The sequence below is a fragment of the Dipodomys spectabilis genome, unplaced genomic scaffold, assembly GCF_019054845.1.
Source record: "Dipodomys spectabilis isolate Male_0828 unplaced genomic scaffold, ASM1905484v1 ptg000080l, whole genome shotgun sequence".
NCBI lineage: Eukaryota > Metazoa > Chordata > Mammalia > Rodentia > Heteromyidae > Dipodomys > Dipodomys spectabilis.
The window spans coordinates 3,424,257-3,445,431 of NW_024870757.1; the positions used below are offsets into that span (position 1 = coordinate 3,424,257).

Genomic DNA, 21,175 nt, shown 5'->3' on the forward strand with positions numbered 1-21,175 from the left:
TTTTTCCTACCTCATTAAAAAAAATAATACTTAAAAGTATTTCTGCTGCTTTCTTGAACTCTGTTATCATCAACAGGCCAACTTCAGGAAAACTATTTCTTTTCTAGGCATACTTCACTCTTTGGTACTAAGAATCTTTCATACCATATTATTAAGATGTCACTAACTTGAACAACAGTCAAATGAAACAACGCACAGTAACCAATGGTACCCAGAGCCTGGAACCTGGTTCTCCTCTTGGAAAGAGCAAGCTGTTGCTACTACTATTGTTATATGGGAATTGGATCTCAAGATACCAAGAAGCCACATTTTGAGAGGTCAAATCAGGAGTCTTTATTAGAAATAGAAAGCCAGCGACTGACTGCGGACACATGTCCCCAAAATCCTGCAGCCTCAAACACCCTTAACACTGCTAAGAAACTGAGCCATGAGGGTAGGAGTACAGAAAGAGCAGAAAAAGTATCCACAAATAAGATGGACTGAGAGATGAATAGGGACACCATGGTGACCTGAAGAGAGTGAGGAGGAGTAAGGCATGGTACAAAATGGCAGCACCTGGAGGTGGGCCTTCACCTTCATCTACCACCTTACCAAGATGGCACCAGTTATTTTTATATTTTGTAGTTGAATATAACCTTTAATGTGAGGAAGAGTTAGCCAGGCCCTGGTGGCTCACACCTGTCATCCTAGCTACCCAGGAGGCTGAGATCTGAGGATCGTGGTTCAAAGCTGCTCCAGGCAGGAAAGTGTGAGGTTCTTATCTCCAATTAACCACTAGAAAACCAGAAGTGGTGCTATGGCTCAAGTGGGAATGCCAGCCTTGAGCTGAAGAGCCAAGGGACAGTACCCAGGCCCAGAGTTCACGACCCACCACCGACAAAAAAAAAGGAAGGGTTGTCCTCATTTCTGTTTCCAAATTGTATGTTAGTGGGACTCTGTGGTGGGATCTTATTCTTTGTGTATCAGTGTGACTCTGTGGTGGGATCTTATTGTGTACCAGTGTGACTCTGTGGTGGGATCTTATTCTTTGTGTATCACTGTGACTCTGTGGTAGGCTCTTGCTCTTTGGCACAGTCAGGTGCTATCATCATTTCATTGTTCAAATGGTTGTAGCTTTCAAGTTGGCTGCTGCACCCTTTCCCTAGTTTTCCAACATTGTTTCCGCCTCTTCTCCAGCCTCGCTCATTTCCCTCCCATCCAGGAAGGGTCTCCTTTCACCAGGTCCTCAGCAACCTCGGTCACTTTGCAAGCTTCGTGTTCCATCTCCACTGCTGTCATGCGCTTGTCCTGTCAACTTGGGGCCACAGGAATGTGCCCCATGCCCAGACGGAGAGTTCTAGAACAAGTCTTAGAAATAAGATATTTCTATGGAGCAGATATCGCACAGGAAAAGCCGGCTCCTTCTCTCACCAGGCCCAGGCAGTCAGGGACGCTGGCACCGGAAGGCCAGTCCGTCGTGGGGCCTGAACTCTGGGCCTGGGCGCTGTCCCTCAGCTCTTCAGCTCAAGGTGAGCGCTCTACCACTTGAGCCACAGCGCCACTTCCAGTTTTCTGGTGGTTCATTGGAGATAAGAGTCTAAAGGACTTTCCTGCCAGGGCTGGCTTTGAACTGCGATCCTCAGCTCTCACACTCCTGAGTAGCTAGGATGACAGGCGTGAGCCACCGGCGCCTGCACTTTTGTACGAAAGTTACACCAGAAGGCCGGTCAGACAGGACGCTGTCACACCGGAAGGCCGGCAGGCCGTCCTCTCCCTGCCATCGGTCGCAGCCTTGGGTTTCTCATCACAGACGTCCTTTTCCTGAGAGGGTGCACTCAGGCCGGCAGCCCTCCCCCCCGGCCGGTGGCCTCGGTGTGCCCGGATCTCGTGCTTGGCCGGCGGCTGGCCGGGCAGGGATCCGGGTCCGCGGCGGGCCGAGCAGCGCGGGTTCAATGAGGTGGAAGCCGGCCCTCTGCTCATACGGACACGGAGGCGCCGCGCGCGCGCCGTCCTCCCTGTCCCCTGCGGTGCGTCCAGCGTCCCCAGCCATGCACTGCCTCGTCCCCCGCCTTGCATCGTCCCCGCTGCGGACTCTTCTTGGCCTGTCCCGCCCGGTGGCCGTCGGTCACCTTTCATTCTTTAATGTCTGGTTTGACCTCAGGCCCACGCGGGTCGGGCTGGGCAGCCGCGAGCTCCCGCCAGACCCGGCAGCCCCCGTCAGCCCCGCCAGCCCCCGGCAGTCCCCGTCAGCCCCCGGCAGCCCCGCCAGTCCCCGTCAGCCCCCGTCAGCCCCCGCCAGCCCCCGGCAGCCCCGCCAGTCCCCGTCAGCCCCCGCCAGCCCCCGGCAGCCCCGCCAGCCCCGCCAGCCCCGCCAGCCCCCGGCAGCCCCGCCAGTCCCCGTCAGCCCCGCCAGCCCCCGTCAGCCCCCGCCAGCCCCCGCCAGCCCCGCCAGCCCCGCCAGCCCCCGGCAGCCCCGCCAGCCCCCGTCAGCCCCGCCAGCCCCGCCAGCCCCGCCAGCCCCCGTCAGCCCCCGCCAGCCCCGCCAGCCCCGTCAGCCCCGCCAGTCCCCGGCAGCCCCCGCCAGTCCCCGTCAGCCCCGTCAGCCCCCGTCAGCCCCGTCAGCCCCCGCCAGCCCCGGCCAGCCCCCGCCAGCCCCCGTCAGCCCCCGTCAGCCCCGTCAGCCCCGCCAGTCCCCGGCAGCCCCCGCCAGCCCCGCCAGCCCCCGTCAGCCCCCGCCAGCCCCCGGCAGCCCCCGCCAGCCCCCGCCAGCCCCCGGCAGTCCCGCCAGCCCCCGCCAGCCCCCGGCAGCCCCCGCCAGCCCCCGCCAGTCCCGGCAGCCCCCGGCAGCCCCCGCCAGCCCCGTCAGCCCCCGCCAGCCCCCGCCAGCCCCGCCAGCCCCGCCAGCCCCGGCAGCCCCCGCCAGCCCCCGGCAGCCCCCGGCAGCCCCCGCCAGCCCCCGCCAGTCCCGCCAGCCCCGTCAGCCCCCGGCAGCCCCGCCAGCCCCGTCAGCCCCCGCCAGCCCCGTCAGCCCCCGCCAGCCCCGCCAGCCCCGCCAGCCCCGTCAGCCCCCGGCAGCCCCGCCAGCCCCGTCAGCCCCCGCCAGCCCCGCCAGCCCCGCCAGCCCCCGTCAGCCCCCGGCAGCCCCCGCCAGCCCCGTCAGCCCCCGGCAGCCCCCGCCAGCCCCGCCAGCCCCGTCAGCCCCCAGCAGCCCCCGCCAGCCCCGTCAGCCCCCGCCAGCCCCGCCAGCCCCGCCAGCCCCGTCAGCCCCCGGCAGCCCCGCCAGCCCCGTCAGCCCCCGGCAGCCCCGCCAGCCCCGTCAGCCCCCGGCAGCCCCGCCAGCCCCCGGCAGCCCCCGCCAGCCCCGCCAGCCCCGCCTCGGTTCGCCCGGTCGCCGTCCCGGCGTGCGGCTCCGGGCGTCGCTGCCCCTCACGGTCTTCCGTTGTCTTGGTTTTGACCCGGGCTCTTCATCCCCCGGATTGCAATTGGGTTTCTTTTTCCCTCCGATCTCGGGCCTCGACCTCGAGGCCCGGGCGCTGTCCCTGAGCCACGGCGCCACTTCCGGCTTGGTCTGTGTGGTGCTGGGGAATCGAGCCCGGACTCCCCACGGAGCCATGCTCCCAGCCCGCGAACTCCTCGCGGCGTCTGCGTCTTCCCCGGCCAGTGCTGGCGGCGGCCGGGCCCAGCACTGCGGTCTTGCCTGGGGTGGCCCAGGCGCGAGGCCGGGCCGTCCGCGTCTGCCGCGCGGTAGGGGGTGGAGAGCGAGGCCCGCGGGGAAGGGGGGGGTCCAGGGAGAGCGGGGCCGCGGGGGAGGGGGGTCCCCCCCCCGGGAGCTGGGATGGACCTCACGGGCGGCGCCGGCCGGGCCAGGCCCCGGAGGCCGCCGTCACCCTCGTCACGGCCGCGCCGCCCTGCCCGCCGGACACCCCGGGGCCGGGTGAGAGGCCTCTGGCCCCCGGGAGGTCGGGCCCCGGGCCCCGGCTTGGGGCTCGTTAGCAGCGCCGGCCCTGTGAGGAAACTGCGCCTCGTTAGCGAAGAAGCTGCGTCCCCGCGGCCGCCGCGCTGTCTCCGAGCCAGGAAGCCGCCCGGGAACATCGGGGGCGTCGGGCAGCCGCGGCCGGGCGCGAGGGGGGGGGGGGACAGGCCGGGCGTGGGGGGTGGGGAGGACGGGCGCGCGGACCGCTGGGTCCAGCACCGCTGCTGGGTGCAGCCACGGGATGCGGCAGGAGCGGGGCTCCTTGGCATCTGCAGCAGGAAAAGCCTGATTGGACGAAGCCGCAGACCCCGGAGGAGGAGCGCCAGCGGTTCCCTGCGCAGCGGCCCCTCTCAGGCCTGGACCGGGCCACCGCTCCGCGGCGAGCAGGGGCCAGGGTCAGCAGACCACGGGGTCTGAGTACGAGCCCTGGCACCGGCATCTTCACGCCGGCTTTCCAGCGACCTTCCTGCCCTCCCTGACCTTTCACACCAGCTTCCCAGTGCCCTCCCTTCCCTCCCTGACCTTTCACACCAGCTTCCCAGTGCCCTCCCTGACCTTTCACACTTAGTAAGCATTTTCTCAAAGTTGAACTCAATGCCCATGCCACGAGTGGTCACAGCAATGCCAAACAACGCCAGGACACCGAGCGCAGTGCTTGCCCCTCTATTCCCAGCTGCCAGAGACTCAGTCCAAGGCCAGTACTGGGACGACGTTGGAAATATCCCAGAAAACCAGCAAGTGTGGCGGCTCACACTTGTAATCCCAGCTGTGCACTGGGCAGAGACCATGTAAGACTACTCGCAAGCAAAATAACTCAAGCAAAAAAGGGCCAGGGTGGTCTCAAGTGGCAGATCGCCAGCAGATGCTAGGTCCTGAGCTTAAACCCCAGTACTGCACAATGCAGGGAAATAATAAAAATGGCTTGTCATCTCAGCTACTCAGGAGGCTGAGATATGAGGATCAGGGTTCAAAGCCAGCCTGGGCAGGAAAGACCATGAGATCTTATCTCCAATAAACCACCAGAAAAACCAGAAGTGGCACTGTGTTTCAAGTGGTAGAGCGCTCACCTTGAGCTGAAGAGCTCAGGGACAGCACCCCGGCCCAGAGTTCAAGCAAACATAACAACAACAATAATAATATAAAAAATTAACAAGGAGACATGTATTTCTCCCCCTGCCCCACCACTCCTGCCAGGCCTTTCAAAGGAGGGTGGTTAAGACTAAGAGGACGATGTGTTTGGGGCAAAGTAGGAGTGAGGAGTTCAGCACCTAATGTACTCGTGAGACTGTGAGTCAGGGTTTGCTGAGCACCTACTATGGGCAGCACTGAGACAAATCTGGAGGCCCTGGTGTTGACCCACAGTAGAAGGACAGAATCAATCAGAGCCTCTAGAGGTGTGGTGACAGAGGTCCTGGAAGGGGAGGAGAGGAAGGAGAGGGTCCAGGCCAGGGAAAGTGTGTGGCTGCTCCCACTCCTCCTCCAATACAGACACCTGCACCAAGCGCAGTGCTCACTCCCAGCAGGGGGTTCTGCCTCAGTACAGAGTGCTAGGTGCTGGAGTTCAGGAGTGTGGACTCGGGGTCTTGTGCTTGCTAAGTGAGCCCTTCATCCACTTGAGCCATTTTTGCCATAGTTACCACCCCCAGACTGGCTGCCTCCTGCAGAACTGTGGTGCTGATCTGGGCTTCTTCCTTAAGATGCAGCCTGGATTGGCCCGCTGCCGGGACTCCCTCCGCCCCCACCACAGCTGAGATTGTACACAGTGACTGCATTCGGCTGCCTGCTCCCCTCTCATCTTCCCAAGCAGAAACTCCCACAGAATGCCCGAAACTGCCCCACAGACAGGCCGCATCCCAGCCCCCGCCTCGCTCCACACACACCAGGAGCACACTTCCCTCGCCTCCACACACTGTCTTGGGTGGTGCTTGTGGGGCTCCTGGAATCCACTCTCCACCGATCCTGCGCCCTCCATCCAGGCTCAGGGAGGGAGCATGTGACTTCCGCCTTGGCCAGTTAGGAGCAGAGACTAGCAGCTGGGCACATGACCTCAACTTCGGCCAATCAGAGTCAGAGAGCTGAGATGGGGTGGAGCATTCTTTGCCATTGATAAACCTCAGCAAATTCCCCTGCTCTTTTACTCACCCATTCATCCTGTGTGTGAGTGTGAGTTTGTGTGCACGCATGCATGCATGCTGGTCCAGGGGCTTGAACTTGGAGTCTGGACACTAACCCTGAGCTTTTCTACCCTGAGCTTTTCTACTCAAGGCCACAGCTCCACTTCTGTCTTTCTGGTGGTCAATTGGGAATAAGAGTCTTATGGACTTTGCAACACAGGCTGGCTTTGCACCACAGTCCTCAGATCCCAGCATCCTGAGTAGCTGGGATGACAGGCGTGAGCTGCCAGCACCCCCATCTACTTTTGCTTTGCGTGTGGGAGCAAGCTGTGCCCACAGACGGTGCACAGTGGGCTGTGTTTCTGCATTATAGGCTGCAGCTGCACAGCCTGCGTGGTCTCACAGACACGGCAACGTGCGCCAGGCCACACCAGATGCCCCATAAACACTCCTCACCCCCCTCCAGCAGACGCTACACAGCTACTCACTGCAGCTGCCACGTGCTGCTGCGTGAGCTTGCTCCTCCTGCCCATCTGGGTGCCCTGCCCTTCAGCCCATACACCCCCACACATCCCTCCCCGGACCCCTGCCCCAGCCTCAGGCTCCTCAGTGCTGCCTTCCGAGTCTGCAGGCCTGGCAGTTTCGGATTCTCCACGTGTAAGAGGGATGTCGCAACATTTATCCTGCTCCTGGCTTACTCCACCCAACACATGAGTACATCCGTGGCCTGAGCCATGGCCTTCACTGGCCAAGGCTGTGTATTTGTTACTGGGCAGAGGAAGGACTGATTTGGGTCCGTGGTTCTCACATCATTGTGGATGGCTGCATTTGTCCAGGAGTGGTGGTGTGGAGCCTGGTGGCATGGGGGCCTGTGGAGGTGGAGGAGTTCATCTCCTTGCAAACAGGAAGCGGGGCGGGGGGGGGGGGGGGGGGGGGGGAGGGGGGGAGGGGGGGAGGGGAGGCGGGGGGCAAGGCTGGTGTTAGGTTTTTTTTAAAGAGGTGACCTGAGTAAGAACAACACCACGCACGTGGGTATTCAGGTAAGGGGTAGGTTTATTCAGTAGACCTGCTGGGACCCAGGCCAGGTTGGCACTCCATGCGGCTGACAAAGAGGGCGTCTGAGAAAGATCTGGGAAAGAGCTGGGAAAGAGAGAGAGCTGGGAAAGACAGCTAGAAAAGAGCTGGGAAAAAAGGGGCTTCTGGGCCTGGGCTAGGCCTTGTCTAGGGTATGGGCGGAGAAAGGTGTGGCCACATCAAATTCAGACGTGACCTCTTCCAGGTGTGCCAGTTGCCTAGGTAATGTAGGTACTGGGCGGAGACTTTGCTGCAAGGAGGGTGGAGTCTGCTCGCCATCCAGGAGCAGGACCTTACAGCCGGCCTGACCCCAAGGACCACCTCCCCCAGTTCCAACCCCTTCCCTCACAGTGCAGCCAGCAGTGGGACCACGTGCTCTGCATGAGAGTGTGTGGGAGCCGCTTGCTTTCCTGACTTGCTTATTTCACTTGGCGTGTCCTTGCTCCTACAGTGGCATGGCTGCTCGTATCCTCCTCATAAACCGACCAATACTCCATTGTGGGCACATCCAATACGTCCTCCACCAGCTCACCAGCTGCCGGGCACTGTGGCCAATTTGTGGAATGGATGTTATAAATATAAGTAGCAGCATTTCTTACTTTTTTCTTCTTCCATGCTGGGGATTGAGCCCAGGTCCTCACACTTGCTAAGCCAGTGCTTTGACCCAAGATCTATTCCAGCCCAATCGACAGTTTCTGTGTGCCTTCTGCCTCCTGTGAACATCTCTCCTCCAGCCCTTCATGCCTCTGATGTCTCACAACCACGCGAGGTACTGTGCCACACTCAGGAGTGACCACTGGCCGCTGGTGCCGGCCTCCAAGCCTGGAGTTCAGCCAAAGCTCACCTGGGAGGAGGCTGTTGGGGCCTCCCTTCCTCCCTCCCACCCCCCTCCAGGAGCCAGAGCCACCTCCCCACCCCTCCTGGGGTCCACAGGGAGACAGAACTCTCCCAGGTCCAGGGCTCAGCCTTAAGCTCGCCTCTCAGTCTCCTTCCCACAGTGTGCACCAGCCACTCAGCGGGCAGAGGACCGGGCCAGAGGGCAGAAGGGCCGGCGGGCGCACAGGCAGTGCCCCCGAGCCTGTGAGCCTGCGTGAGAGGCCGGCCCGCCCCCTGCATCTCCTCCACGGGTGGGAGCTGAATCTACCTGGTCAGCGGCAGCAGGAAGGGCCCACGCCCAGTCCCCTCCACCTTCTCCCGGCCAGGGGCAGCAGGGAGAAACGAAGTTCTTCACTGGACAGCCCCCAGCCCACCAGGTATGGAATCTGAATGCTACAGACAGTAACGGGTCTAACCCTTGAGAGGAGCAGCCCTCGCCCTCTCTCTGTCTCTCTCTTTCTGTCTGTCTCTCTGTCTTTCTCTCTCTGTCTGTGTCTCTCTCTGTCACTTTCACTTTCTCTTGCTCTCAATGTATACTTGATATATTGATAGGTATCAGCTATATGATAGTGATAAAGATAGATGTATGTCATATATGTCAATAAACAGGTAAAGATGAGTGAAGTAGGTCCAGAGATGCATTAGTTGATAGGTAGGTAGATGAGACGTAGACAGACAGGCAGGCAGGCAGGCAGGGTAGCTTTGGAGCCTTTCGGGGTTAGGAGAAGGGATTCCTGCACGCGACTGTCTGTCTGGCTCCTGGCATCTGGCCATGCTACTCCCCGGCCACGGAGGCCGTCCATGCGGCCATCCTGTCCTGTTACCCACCAACCTGTGTGACTCAGGGAAAAAGCCACCCTGGCATTGAGGAGCCATGCCAGGGGCTCCGGCTGACAAAGAGGTTTTCCTGAGACATGGTCCCCAGCCCCCCAAGCCCCCAGATCAACCCTCACCCCAGGGCCACCCCTGCATCTCTGCCTCCTCTGCACAAATGCCATCCCCAGGAAGTGTGTGAGGGACCAGCTGCGGCCACTGGGCAGGGGAGGGGGAGAGGAGAGGAGAGAAGAGGGCAAGGAGAGGGAGAAGAGAGGAGAAAGGAGAGGAGAGAGAGAAGGGTGAGGAGAGAGGAGAGAAGAGAAGGAGGAGAGAGAAGAGAAGAGATGGAGAAAGGAGAGAGAAAGAGAGAGAGAGAGAGAGAGAGAGAGATGGGGGAAGTCGTTCTGATCCCTGTATTGCAGGGATGTGAGTTGTGCAGGGGGTCTCGAGTCTGGAGCTGGAGTTCTGGCTGTGTCAGTCTGGAGAGCAAAGCTGCTGCTCCAAGCAGTGCTGGTTCTGGGAGGGGCTGTGGCCCAATCCTTGGGAGGCAGAGGTGCTGGGGATGCTACCTGGAGCCGAGGCTATAGTAAGAAGTCAGAATAAAAATGTGGACTTCCATGTGTGGGTTTCCATGTGGTGATGAAGGGGGCGCCCCCTCTCCTCCGTTCCCCTCTCCCTGGCCCTCCTCTCCCCCTCAGCCACCCCTTCCCCCATGGATGGGGCTCAGCCCCTGTCACCACCCTCCCTTTGGCAGAAGTCATTTTCAACTCATCACCTTGAAGTGATGGAGTGTTCATCAGTTCAAGGTTCACTGTCCCCACTTCTGAGGAGCCAGCCCTCCACTACATGGGCCCCACATTGTGTCCACACAGACGGATGCCAGCCCAGTGAGCAGCTGGATGTCGGTAGCTATGGCTGAGCAAGCACCCCACGACAGCAGCAGGCAGGACCCCAGGGGGGCATTGGCCTGCTGTCCGGGTCTCAGGTGTTTCAGGGAGACCCATGCAGCTCCTGACTCTAGGGAGGCCGTGTGGAGCCAATTCCAAGCCAGGGCCCAGCACGAGGAGCCTGGGCTGGGTGTGAGGGAGACCTGCCAGACCCCACACAGTACGCCGGGTCTCCACCCAAGGGACACAGCCACGGGGCAAGCTCCAGACATGGAGAAGACCTTGGACAGAGCCTGGATGGCAACTCAGGCTGGAGTCCCAGATACTCAGGGGTGGAAGTAGGGAGATGGAAATCTCAGCCTATGCCAGACCTGCTCCCCGCGAGACCTGTCCCAGCAAAACAAGCTCAAAAGCAAAACAGGAGGAGAGCAAAACACCAGCACCCCAGGGTGTCCCTGCTGTCCACACCCCGGCCAGCACCCTGGGGTGCCCCTCCTGTCTGGACCCCCACAAGCAATGGGAGACAGTGGAGGGAGGCAGCAAACTCTGCCCAGCTGGCATTGGTCATCCCAGACTGGACGGCTGGGAGCTGCACACATTTAGACGGAGGAGGCCAATGGGGGTGGGGGCCTGCAGGGATCCCCGGAATGAGATTCTCAGGTGACACCGCTGTCAGCAAAGAGGAATCTGCTAATGTAGGACACGGTTGCCAACCAGGCTGCTCACTCTCCGCCAGAGTTCAGACAAAACTCCAAGCTGGCAGTGAAGTGTAAAAAGCCAAAGGCAAAAACATACCTGGAAAAAGCACTTCTTTGCTTAAAACAAAAACAAAAAAAAATCCTTGGCAATTAAATATATATGTATATATATATATATATGATATATGATTTCTGATTTAGCGTGGTACATTTCATGCTGTTCTTCCACTTGGTTTAAGGGATGTGAATGACTCTCTGGAACTCTCCAACAGCTCCTTTCCCTCCCCGAGGGGGTCCCAAACCCAAAGGCTGCTGTACCAACCCTGCAGCTTCTCCCCAAATGCCCATGCCCGGCAGGGCATGTCTCTAATGTATCGAATAACTGTGACGGTCCTTGCAATCATTACTCTTGTACAACCTGTCTGTGCCTACAGGAGAGACAACAATGATTCTCTTTTTCTCCTACAGATGGAGAAGTCCCCAGAGCTGGCCAACTCAACCCGGGTCCAGTACTTCGTCCTCCTGGGCCTCTCCACCCGACATCAGAGCCTCCCTGTTCTTCGTCTTCCTCGCCCTATATCTGCTGACGCTGCTGGAGAACGCGCTCATCGTCTACCTGGTCAGCACCCACAGCGAGCTCCGCAAGCCCATGTACTTCTTCCTGGCCCAACCTCAGCTGCCTGGAGATGAGCTACGTGTCCTGTCACCATGCCCACGCTGCTGCTGGGGCTGTGGGCTGGGCCCTACCGCATCCCCTTCACCACCTGCATGACCCAGCTCTACTTCTTCATCCTCCTCATTGGCACTGAGTGCTTGCTCCTGGCATCCATGGCCTATGACCGCTATGTGGCCATCTGCAGGCCCCTTGCACTACCCCTTGCTCATGCGGCCCCGGGTCTGCATGGCCTTGGCCATGGCCTCCTGGCTGGGGGGACTGGTAGTCTCTGTGGCAAAGACCACATGCATCGCCAGCTTGTCCTATTGCGGCCCCCAACATCATCAACCACTTCTTCTGTGATGTCTCCCCGCTGCTCAACCTGTCCTGCACCCACGTGGCACTCACAGAGCTGGTGGACTTCATCTCCGCCATTGTCATCTTCTGTGGAACTCTCCTGGTGGCCTTGGCCTCCTACATGGCCATTGGCAGGGCGGTACTGCGCATGCCGTCCGCCGCTGCCCGGCGCAAGGCCTTCTCCACCTGTGCCTCGCACCTGGTGGTGGTGGGCATCTTCTACTCGGTCGCCCTCTTCATATATGCCCCGGCCCAGCCGCATCAAGTCCATGGATCTGAGCAAAGTGCTGTCAGTGATCTACACGGTGGCCACGCCCATGTGCAACCCCCATCATCTACTGTCTGCGCAACAAGGAGGTGCATGGTGCCGTGCGCAAGACCTTAGGCTGGTCCTGACCCTGCCAAGCCTCAAGCTCCAGTGTCCAAAAACACAGCAGCCTCAGAAAACTCCTTCCCTTTGCTCAGCTCAAGCCCATCAGCCTCCGCCTCTGACCCAACCAGGTCTCGGCAGAGGCCGGCCCTGTTCCTCTGTGGCTTGTGTCTTCTCTGTGTCTGTGCTGTGTGGATTTCAGAAATGTGAGGTCAGCCACCACCGCTCTGCACCTTCATTTGTCATCTCTGTGCCTTTGCACGGGGCGGAGGTTGATGTGCACAGATTACCTTCCTTCAACCCACCTATGGCTGCTCATGGAGAACCTGCTCCAGACTTCTCATCTGGAGAAGCTGTGGGGTCCAGCAGGCTGGCCAGACACATCCTCCCAGGGCCCCACAGTCCGGCTCCACTGCCCCCTCCGCCATTTTACCACCCACAGCCCAACAGGCTTTGTCTTTCTGCCATGACCCACTCCAGCTTCCTGAATGCCCCAGACCCCGAGTGCAGATCACCGCCCACCATGCCCAGGGACAGGCACGGGCTGGTGGCCACGTGAAGGCCAGGACAGAGGACATGTGAGGGGGGAAGAGGGGCCTGGGGAAGGGGAAGGAAGGGAGGGACGGAGAGAGGAAAAATGCAGTCCTTATGCTCAATGTGATCCACCTGGATAATGAGCAGTGTGGGACAGTGGAAACCGGGCCAAGGGGGAGGGTGTGGGGGACAGGGATGGGGGAGGAAGGAGGTGTCACTGACCATGGAACCTCTGCACTGAATCACAACAATAAAAAGATCCCAGCCCCTTGGGTTCCTGTCAGGATTGCTTTCTGTCTTCACTGCGTCTTTTCCCACTGCGCAGGCCCTGGACCCCGCTCTGCCCTGCTACCCTCACCAGCGAGCCTGCAACACTGTGTGCTGGGTCGGGGAAAGGCTAACATGGGAAAGCACCTGCCTGACAGGGCAAGTCCTGAGTTCCCAGCTCAGGAAAGCCATGCGGAGGACAGCAGATCTATCTTTCCTGAGACTGGGCCCAGCCAGAGAGCCGCCTGGGGGTCCCGAGCTGCATGCCAGTACCTCTGGGACAGCAGAGCTGCCTGCCCGTCATACCCCATGATGCCCTGTGCCAGTCCACCCTAGAGGCCGCCCTCCCTCATCCCTGTCCCCTGAACCCAGACAGGAGGCCAGACAGGGCAGAGGTCTGCCTGTGGAAGCTCCTCTCCTCCAGCCTCCTCCCTCCTCCACAGAGGTCAGAGAAGAGATTCCCCCCCCCCACTTCCCCTCATCTTCCCTCTCCTGCTTCCCCCTCCCCTGCTTTCCCACCCCTCCTACATTTTCCCCTCTTTCTTCTCCCTTACCACCCTCCTCCCTCCCCTCTTCCACCCTTCTCCTCCACTCCTTTCACGCTCCTCCTCCCCTGCAGTGCACAGGGACTTGGCTGGTCTCCTGGGCAGGACAGACCTCTGGCTTAAGCTCTGCTCTCTGTCTGCCTGTCACAGTTGGTCTTGGGCATCCCAAATCAGAGCCTGGCCAGACCAAGCTGGGTGCTGGTTCGGGACAGAGAGGCCCAGCAGGGTGGACTGAAGGCTTGTGGCTGTTCTCTCAGCAGAAGCAGAGTGCACAGGGCTGGGCGCTCACCTCTGCTCGGGCTGCTTGGGCAGGAGAGGAGCTGCACCTGTCTACCTTCCCCCTGAGCTGAGGGAAGACTTTGGGCGCTGGGGACAGGGAACAGGAGAGAGGAAAGGGTTTGCATTTTTCTCTCTTGGAGACAGGTGCTTCCTAGGGAGCCCAGGCTGCACTCGACTTGCAGTCCTCCTGCCCCAACCTCGGGAACTGGGATTACAAGAGTGAGCCATCACTCCTGCCTGCACACAAAGCTTTCTTTTTGGTGACCCTGACTGGGGTATAACTTGGGGACTTTACGTGCCTGAGCAGGCGTTTGACCATGTGAATCGCCCCACTGGCCCCGTTGTTGATTTACTTCAGTGTTGTTTTAGCGGTGATCTGCGCAGCTTAACTTCACAGGAGTCAGGCGGTGAGCACATTTCTTTCTTCTGGTGTCACCTGTTCCTCCTTCTCCCCCTCCCGTCTCCCCTTGAGAGGTGCCCAGTTCACTGCCATCCATGTCCCCTGCGCCCCACGGCTGCACTTTTTACCCTTTTTCCTGGAATTCTGTGCCTCCCACCCTCCCACAGCTGTGAGGGGAATGCACTACACATGAGGAAAGAATACAGACTCCTCAGAGAAAGAGAGCAATTCAGGAAACAAGTCCTCTGTTTACTTGTCTCTGGAGCTTGTTTCAGTTTGTATCTTGTTTTCATACATATGACTTGGGGCTCAGGCACAGCACCTTTGTGATTCTCTCCTGATGCTATCCTGGCTGGGTCTCCCTATGTGTGAGAATTGCGAATCCTGTGTAGTTTGTCACCTCAGATCTAACTTCTGCATATCAGAGAACATGCTCCATTAGTCTCTAACCTTGGCTTACCTCCCTTCACATGATTTGTTCTAGTTCCATCCATTTCCTAAAAATGACATTATTTTATTCTTTTTGATGACTGTGTAAAATTCCATTGTATGTAGGCACTCCATTTTGTGGGTCCACTCATCTACTGTGGGGCATCTGGGCAGTTTCCATTTCTGAGCTATTGTGAATGGTGCGGCAGTGAACATGGGTGTGCAGGTGTCCTTGTCATATCCTGGCTCGTGATGCTCAGGGTAGATGCCCAGGAGTGATATGGCTGACTGGTAGGGAAGGTCTGTGTTTAGTATTTGTAGCAACCTGCAGATTGCTGTCCTGAGTGGCTGTACTAGTTCACATTCCCACCACCAGCACAGTAGGGTGCCTTTCCCCACATCTTCACCAACATTGGTTCTTGTCTTTGTTTTTGTTTATTTTGTCAGTCATGGGGCTTCACCTCTGGGTCTAGGCACTGTCCCTGCACTCTGCAGCTCAAGGTGAGTACTCTACCACTTGAACCACAGTGTCACCTCTGGTTTTCTGGTGTTTTATTGGAGATAAGAGTCTCAGGGACTTTCCTGCCCAGGCTGGCTTTGAACTGGGATCCTCAGATCTCAGCCTCCTGAAATAGCTAGGATTACAGGTGTGAGCCACTGGTCCCTGGCTTGTTCTTGTCTTAATTTGGAATAATGGCCAGTGGAACTTCGATGAGATGGAATCTGTTTTGATTTGCATTTCCTTCATGGCCAGGGAAAGAGAGCATTTCCTCATGTGTTTCTGTGCCATTCTCCCCTCTTCTGAGAAGTCTCTCCTTAGCTCCCTGCCCATTTAGTGATTTGTGTGTTGGGTTCGGGAAGGGCAGTGTCTTGAGCTCCTTGTGTGTGTTGGATTTCAGGCCTTTGTGGAAGGTGTTGCCCATCCCATTTTTGTGTTTGAGATGGGGTGGTGTTTCCTGCCGGGCCAGCGCAGGCCTCGATCCTCCCGTCCCTGCTGCCCTTCTTGCTGCAGAGTAGGCGTGTCCCCTGCGCCCACCACTGGGAGTCTGGAATGTTCTGAGTCTGGTTCCCTGCACTGAACAAGGTGTCCTCCATCTGGCCCTCCTCCTGAGGAGGACCTGAGTTATTCTCTCTCTGGGACTGAATGAGACTCGGGGAGCGTGGGTCACACATTGTCTCTGTACTTTCATGGGTGGCTGAGTCTAGGCTGTGGGGTGGAGCTGGGTGGGAGCCTGGCTCTCTCGGGCCGTTCCCTTGGCCCTGTGTCCATTACAGCTCCCTCCGGCAACGTCAGGGGTGTTGGAGGTGTCAGGGTACAGGAGTGGGGAAAGAGGAGACTGACTTGGACAGCCGCATTGGCAACTGCATCCTCTCCTCACCCCACACAGCGCCTGCCCATCGCCCCGCCCATCCCCGGGAGACTTGCCTCAGAATCCTGCTTCATGCAGCTCCAACTGGTTTAGCTCCTACCCACTTGGTTTTGGGGAGTCACCTTTATGTGTGACTACCTGCATCTTCCTTGTAGAGCCAGGGTGGGGTGGGATTTTTGCAGTGAGGGAAGAGGAAATACAAGAGGACATCCCCATGCACACCTCGTGTGGCTTGTTTCCTGCATCACGTGCAGTGGGTAGGAATTGATATTCCAAGAAATAGAACTGCAGATCTCAATCTGTGCGCAGAAGATACAAAGGAAGTGAGACCAGAAAGGGCCAGGCTTTGTTCCCACCCACAGAACCATTTCCTGTGTTCATTTCTCCTTTAGAGCTACGGTGAACGCTTGGAGCACTGTTCTCTGGCCTTCAAATCAGTGGTGTGCCCACCATCCCCGATTTATTGAAAAGAGTAGCAGGCTCTGGAACCGTGGCCGAGGGGAATCCCCGTGTGACAAGATTTCCCACAGACCTTGCCCTGCCATGGGGTTCCAGTGTTCTCAATACACTCCCACCAAAATAAACTTTGTGGTTTTCAATGTGGGATTTGAACTCAGAACCTTGAATTTGCTGAGCGGGCACTCTCCCATGTGAGCAAAACCCCAGTCCTTTCCCAATCGTCCAGGACCAGAGAGCGGCAGACACTTCTCTATCTACTGTTTCCTTTTCCTTCTCCCCACGGATGGAGCTGGCCAACTCGACCCGGGTCCAGTACTTCGTCCTCCTGGGCCTCCACCAGGCCAGGCGTCAGAGCCTCCCTGTTCTTTGTCTTCCTCGCCCTATATCTGCTGACGCTGCTGGAGAACGCGCTCATCGTCTACCTGGTCAGCACCCACAGCGAGCTCCGCAAGCCCATGTACTTCTTCCTGGCCAACCTCAGCTGCCTGGAGATGAGCTACGTGTCTGTCACCATGCCCACGCTGCTGCTGGGGCTGTGGGCTGGGCCCTACCGCATCCCCTTCACTGCCTGCATGACCCAGCTCTTCTTCTTCATCATCCTTGTCGGAACAGAGTGCTTGCTCCTGGCATCCATGGCCTATGACCGCTATGTGGCCATCTGCAGGCCCCTGCACTACCCCTTGCTCATGCGGCCCCAGATCTGCATGGCCTTGGCCACAGTCTCCTGGCTGGGGGCGCTGGTGGTCTCCGTGGCCAAGACCACCTGCATCGCCAGCTTGTCCTACTGTGGCCCCAACATCATCAATCAATTCTTCTGCGACGTCTCCCCACTGCTCAACCTGTCCTGCACCCACGTGGCACTCACAGAGCTGGTGGACTTCATCTCCGCCATTGTCATCCTCTGTGGAACTCTTCTGTTGACCTTGGCCTCCTACGTGGCCATTGGCAGGGCAGTGCTGCACATGCCGTCGGCCGCTGCCCGGAGCAAGGCCTTCTCCACCTGCGCCTCGCACCTGGTGGTAGTGGGCATCTTCTACTCGGCCACCCTCTTCATCTACTGCCGGCCCAGCCGTATCAAGTCCATGGACCTGAACAAGATGCTGTCGGTGATCTACACGGTGGCCACGCCCATGTGCAACCCCATCATCTACTGTCTGCGCAACAAGGAGGTGCATGACGCCGTGCGCAAGACCCTGGGCCGGTCCTGACCCCGCCAAGGCCCAAGCCCCAGCGCCCCCAAACACACAACGTCAGCTGCAGAGAAACTTTCCATTCCCACACCACCTCCGACCCAGCCAGAGGCAAGTGTACAAATCCCTAAGGTTGCAGCTGGTGACCCACGTGGAACCGTGTCCCACTCACGAGCTCTGCAGTGGGTTACCACACTCCCTTTGTACTAGGCGGCCAAGGTGTGTGTGTGTGTGTGTGTGTGTGTGTGTGCACAAGCGTGTGTGCGTCTGTCTGTCTGTCTGTGTACCAATCCTCGTTTTAAAACCCCCAGGAGGAACACGGTTCATGGCTGGACATCCATAGTTTTGTGATGTCACTGCCCACATCCTGGGGTCACACCAAGGTGGTGCGCAGTCACATGGTTCCGTCCAGCGTTTGGGGAGCAGAGAATCACCCCGATCAGGAAAGACCTTGGTGTGTGGAAGAGGAGGGGTGGGCACATGAGAAGGGCTCTGCTCTCCTCTGCAGGGCAGGGGGAAGGCGACCAACACATTTCCCTTTGATGCTGTCCAGGGTGGGGACGCTGCCCACAGTCCCAGCGGCTCAAGAGGCCGAAGCCAGAGGACCACAGACCGAGGCTAGCTCAGAGGTTGCACAGACCTTATCACAGAAAAATCTATCAAACCAAATCAATAACCAAAACACTAAATGCAAAGAGGGCTGGGGGCTCAGGAGAGCAGCACCAGCCGGGTCCCGGCAGAGGCCGGCCCTGTTCCTGGGCGGCTTGTGTCTTCTCTGTGTCTGTGTTGTGTGGATTCCAGAAATGTGAGGTCAGTGGCCCCTGCTCTGCCATTTGTCGTCTCTGTGCCTTTGCACTTGGCGGAGGTTGAATGCGCAGATCACCTTCCTTCACCCCATCTGCGGCTGCACATAGAGAACCCGCTCCAGCCGGGCGCTGGTGGCTCACGCCTGTAATCCTAGCTACTCAGGAGGCTGAGATCTGAGGATCAAGGTTCAAAGCAGGAGAGACCGTGAGACTCCTATCTCCAATAAACCACCAGAAAACCGGAAGTGGTGCTGTGGCTCAAGTGGTAGAGCGCTCGCCTTGAACTGAAGAGCTGAGGGACAGCGCCCAGGCCCAGAGCTCAAGCCCCACGGCCGACCAAAAAAAAAGAGAACCCGCTCCAGACTTCTCATCTGGAGAAGCTGTGGAGTCCAGCCAGCCAGGCCCATCCTTCCGGGGCCCCGCAGCCTGGCTCCGCTACCACCTCCGCCATTTCACCATCCACAGCCCAACAGGCTTTGTCTTTTTGTCACAACCCACTCTAGCCTCCTGAATGCCCCAGACCCCGAGTGAGGATCACCACCCACCACGCCCAGGGCCAGGCACAGACTAGCGGCCACATTAAGGCCAGGACAGGGGACCTGTGAGGGGGGAAGAGGAGTCTTGGGATGGGGGAGAGAGGGAGGGATGTAGGGAGGGAAAATGCAGTCTTTGTACTCAATGTGCTCCACCTGGAAAATAAGCAGTGTGGGGCGGTGGGGGGGGGAGAAGAGGAGGGACTGGGGAGGGGGAGGAAGGAGGTGTCACTGACCATGGAACCTCTGCACTGAATCACAGCAATAAAAAGGTCCCAGCCCTTTGGGTTCCTGTCAGGATTGTCTTCTTTCTCCACTGCATCTGTTCCTACTGCGCAGGCCCTGGACCCCGCTCTGCCCTGTTCCCCTCATGGGCCGGCCTATGACACTGTGTGTGCAGTCAGGGCAAGGCTGACATGGGAAAGCACCTGCCTGGCAGGGCAAGGCCTGAGTTCCCAGCTCAGGAAAGCCATACAGAAGACAGCAGATCTGTCTTTCCTGAGACTGAGCCCAGCCACAGAGCCACCTGGGGGTCCCAAGCTGCATGCCAGTGCTTCCCAGGACAGCAGAGCTGCCTGCCCATCCTGCCCCACCATGCCCTGTGCCCGTCCACCCCAGAGGCTACCCTCCCTCATCCCTGTCCCCTGAACCCAGACAGGAGGCTACCTGTGGAAGCTCCTCTCTTCTACTTTCCTCCATCCCTGCTCAGAGGGCAGAGAAGAAAGAGATCCCCCCCTTCCCCTCATCCTCCCTCTCCTGCTTCCCCCTCACCTATTTTCCCACCCCTCCTGCATTCTCCTCTCCTCCCTCCCCTCTTTCCATCCTCCTCTCTCTCCTCTTCTACCCTCCTCCTCCCCTGCTGTGCACAGGGACTTGGCTGGTCTCCTGGGCAGGACAGACCTCTGGCTTAAGCTCTGCTCTCTGTCTGCCTGTCACAGTTGGTCTTGGGCATCCCAAATCAGAGCCTGGCCAGACCAAGCTGAGTGCTGGTTCGGGACAGAGAGGCCCAGCAGGGTGGACTGAAGGCTGCAGCTGTTCTCCTCCTCTCAGCAGAAGCAGAGTGCACAGGGCTGGGCGCTCACCTCTACTGAGGCTGCTTAGCAAGGAGAGGATATGTACCAGTTACCTTCTGCCTGAGCTGAGGGAAGACTCAGGGTGCTGAGGACAGGGAACAGCAGAGAGGAAAGGCTTTGCATTTTTCTCTCTTGGAGACAGGTGCTTCCTAGGAAGCCCAGGCTGCACTCAACTTGCAGTCCTCCTGCCCCAACCTCAGGAACTGGGATTACAAGAGTGAGCCATCACTCCTGCCTGCACACAAAGCTTTCTTTTTGGTGACCCTGACAAGGGTGTAATTCGGGGCCTCTTGGTGACTGAACAAGCACTGGACTACGTGAATCGTCCCACCAGCCCGACTGTTGATTTAGCTCAGTGTTGTTTTAGAGGTGATCTGCGCAGCTTACCTTCACAGGAGTTAGACGGTGAGCACATTTCTTTCTTCTGGTGTCACCTGTTCCTCCTTCTCTCCCTCCCATCTCCCCCTGAGAGGTGCCCAGTTCACTGGCATCTATATTCCCTGCACCCCATGGCTGCACTTTCCATCCTTTTTCCTGGAATTCTGTGCCCCCACCCTCCCACAGCTGTGAGGGGAATGCACTACACATGAGGAAAGAATACTCCTCAGAGAAAGAGAGCAATTCAGGAAACAAGTCCTCTGTTTCCTTGTCTCTGGAGCTTGTTTCAGTTTGTATCTTGTTTTCATACATATGACTTGGGGCTCAGGCACAGCACCTTTGTGATTCTCTCCTGATGCTATCCTGGCTGGGTCTCCCGGTGTGTGAGAATTGAGAATCCTGTGTAATTTGTCACCTCTCAGATCTAACTTCTGCATGTCAGAGAACATGCTCCATTAGTCTCTCTAACCTTGGCTTACCTCCCTTCACATGATTTGTTCCAGTTCCATCCATTTCCTGAAAATGATATTACTTTATTCTTTTTAATATCTCTGTAAAATTCCATTGTATGTAGGCACCCCATTTTGTGGGTCCACTCATCTACTGTGGGGCATCTGGGCTGTTTCCATATCTTGGCTATTGTGAGTGGTGTGGCAGTGAACATGGGTGTGCAGGTGTCCTTGTCATATCCTGGCTGATGATGCTCAGGGTAGAGGCCCAGGAGTGGTATGGCTGGGTGGGAGGGAAGGTCTGTGTTTAGTATTTGGAGGAACCTGCCGACTGCTGTCCTGAGTGGCTGTACTAGTTCACAATCCCACCAGCAGCACAGTAGGGCTCCTTTTCTCCACTTCCCTGCCAGCATTTGCTCAAAGTCATAATGTTGTTTAGTTTAACTCGGGTGAGATGGAATCTGGTGGAATCTGTTTTGATTTGCATTTCCTTCATGCCCAGAGATGGAGAACATTTCCTCATGTGTTTCTGTGCCATTTTCCCCTCTTCTTCTGAGAAGTTTCTCCTTAGCTCCCTGCCCATTTAGTGATTGATGTGTTGGGTTCGGAAAGGGTAGTGTCTTGAGCTCCTTGTGTGTGTTGGATTTCAGGCCTTTGTGGGAGG

The 21,175-nt window shown here is 58.2% G+C and overlaps 1 protein-coding gene and 2 pseudogenes across 1 annotated transcript; all 3 read left to right on the forward strand.

Annotated features, from left to right (window-relative positions):
* The first annotated feature begins 2,027 nt into the window (after positions 1-2,027).
* Positions 2,028-4,431, forward strand: LOC122110610 (basic proline-rich protein-like). Its single transcript, XM_042683191.1, has 2 exons — positions 2,028-3,503; positions 4,228-4,431. Exons 1-2 carry the CDS (start codon positions 2,028-2,030, stop codon positions 4,429-4,431), a joined length of 1,680 nt encoding a protein of 559 aa, XP_042539125.1.
* A 6,454-nt stretch (positions 4,432-10,885) lies between these two features.
* Positions 10,886-11,825, forward strand: LOC122110558 (annotated as a pseudogene).
* Positions 11,826-16,365: 4,540 nt separating this feature from the next.
* LOC122110559 lies at positions 16,366-17,290 on the forward strand (annotated as a pseudogene).
* Positions 17,291-21,175: the final 3,885 nt, after the last annotated feature.

Bases quoted from the DNA above. Each gene is read 5' to 3' on its own strand.
- LOC122110610 (XM_042683191.1), top strand. From the start codon at position 2,028: ATGCACTGCCTCGTCCCCCGCCTTGCATCGTCCCCGCTGCGGACTCTT. The intron at 3,504-4,227 runs GCCCGGGCGCTG...TGGCATCTGCAG, and splicing joins TCTCGGGCCTCGACCTCGAG to CAGGAAAAGCCTGATTGGAC.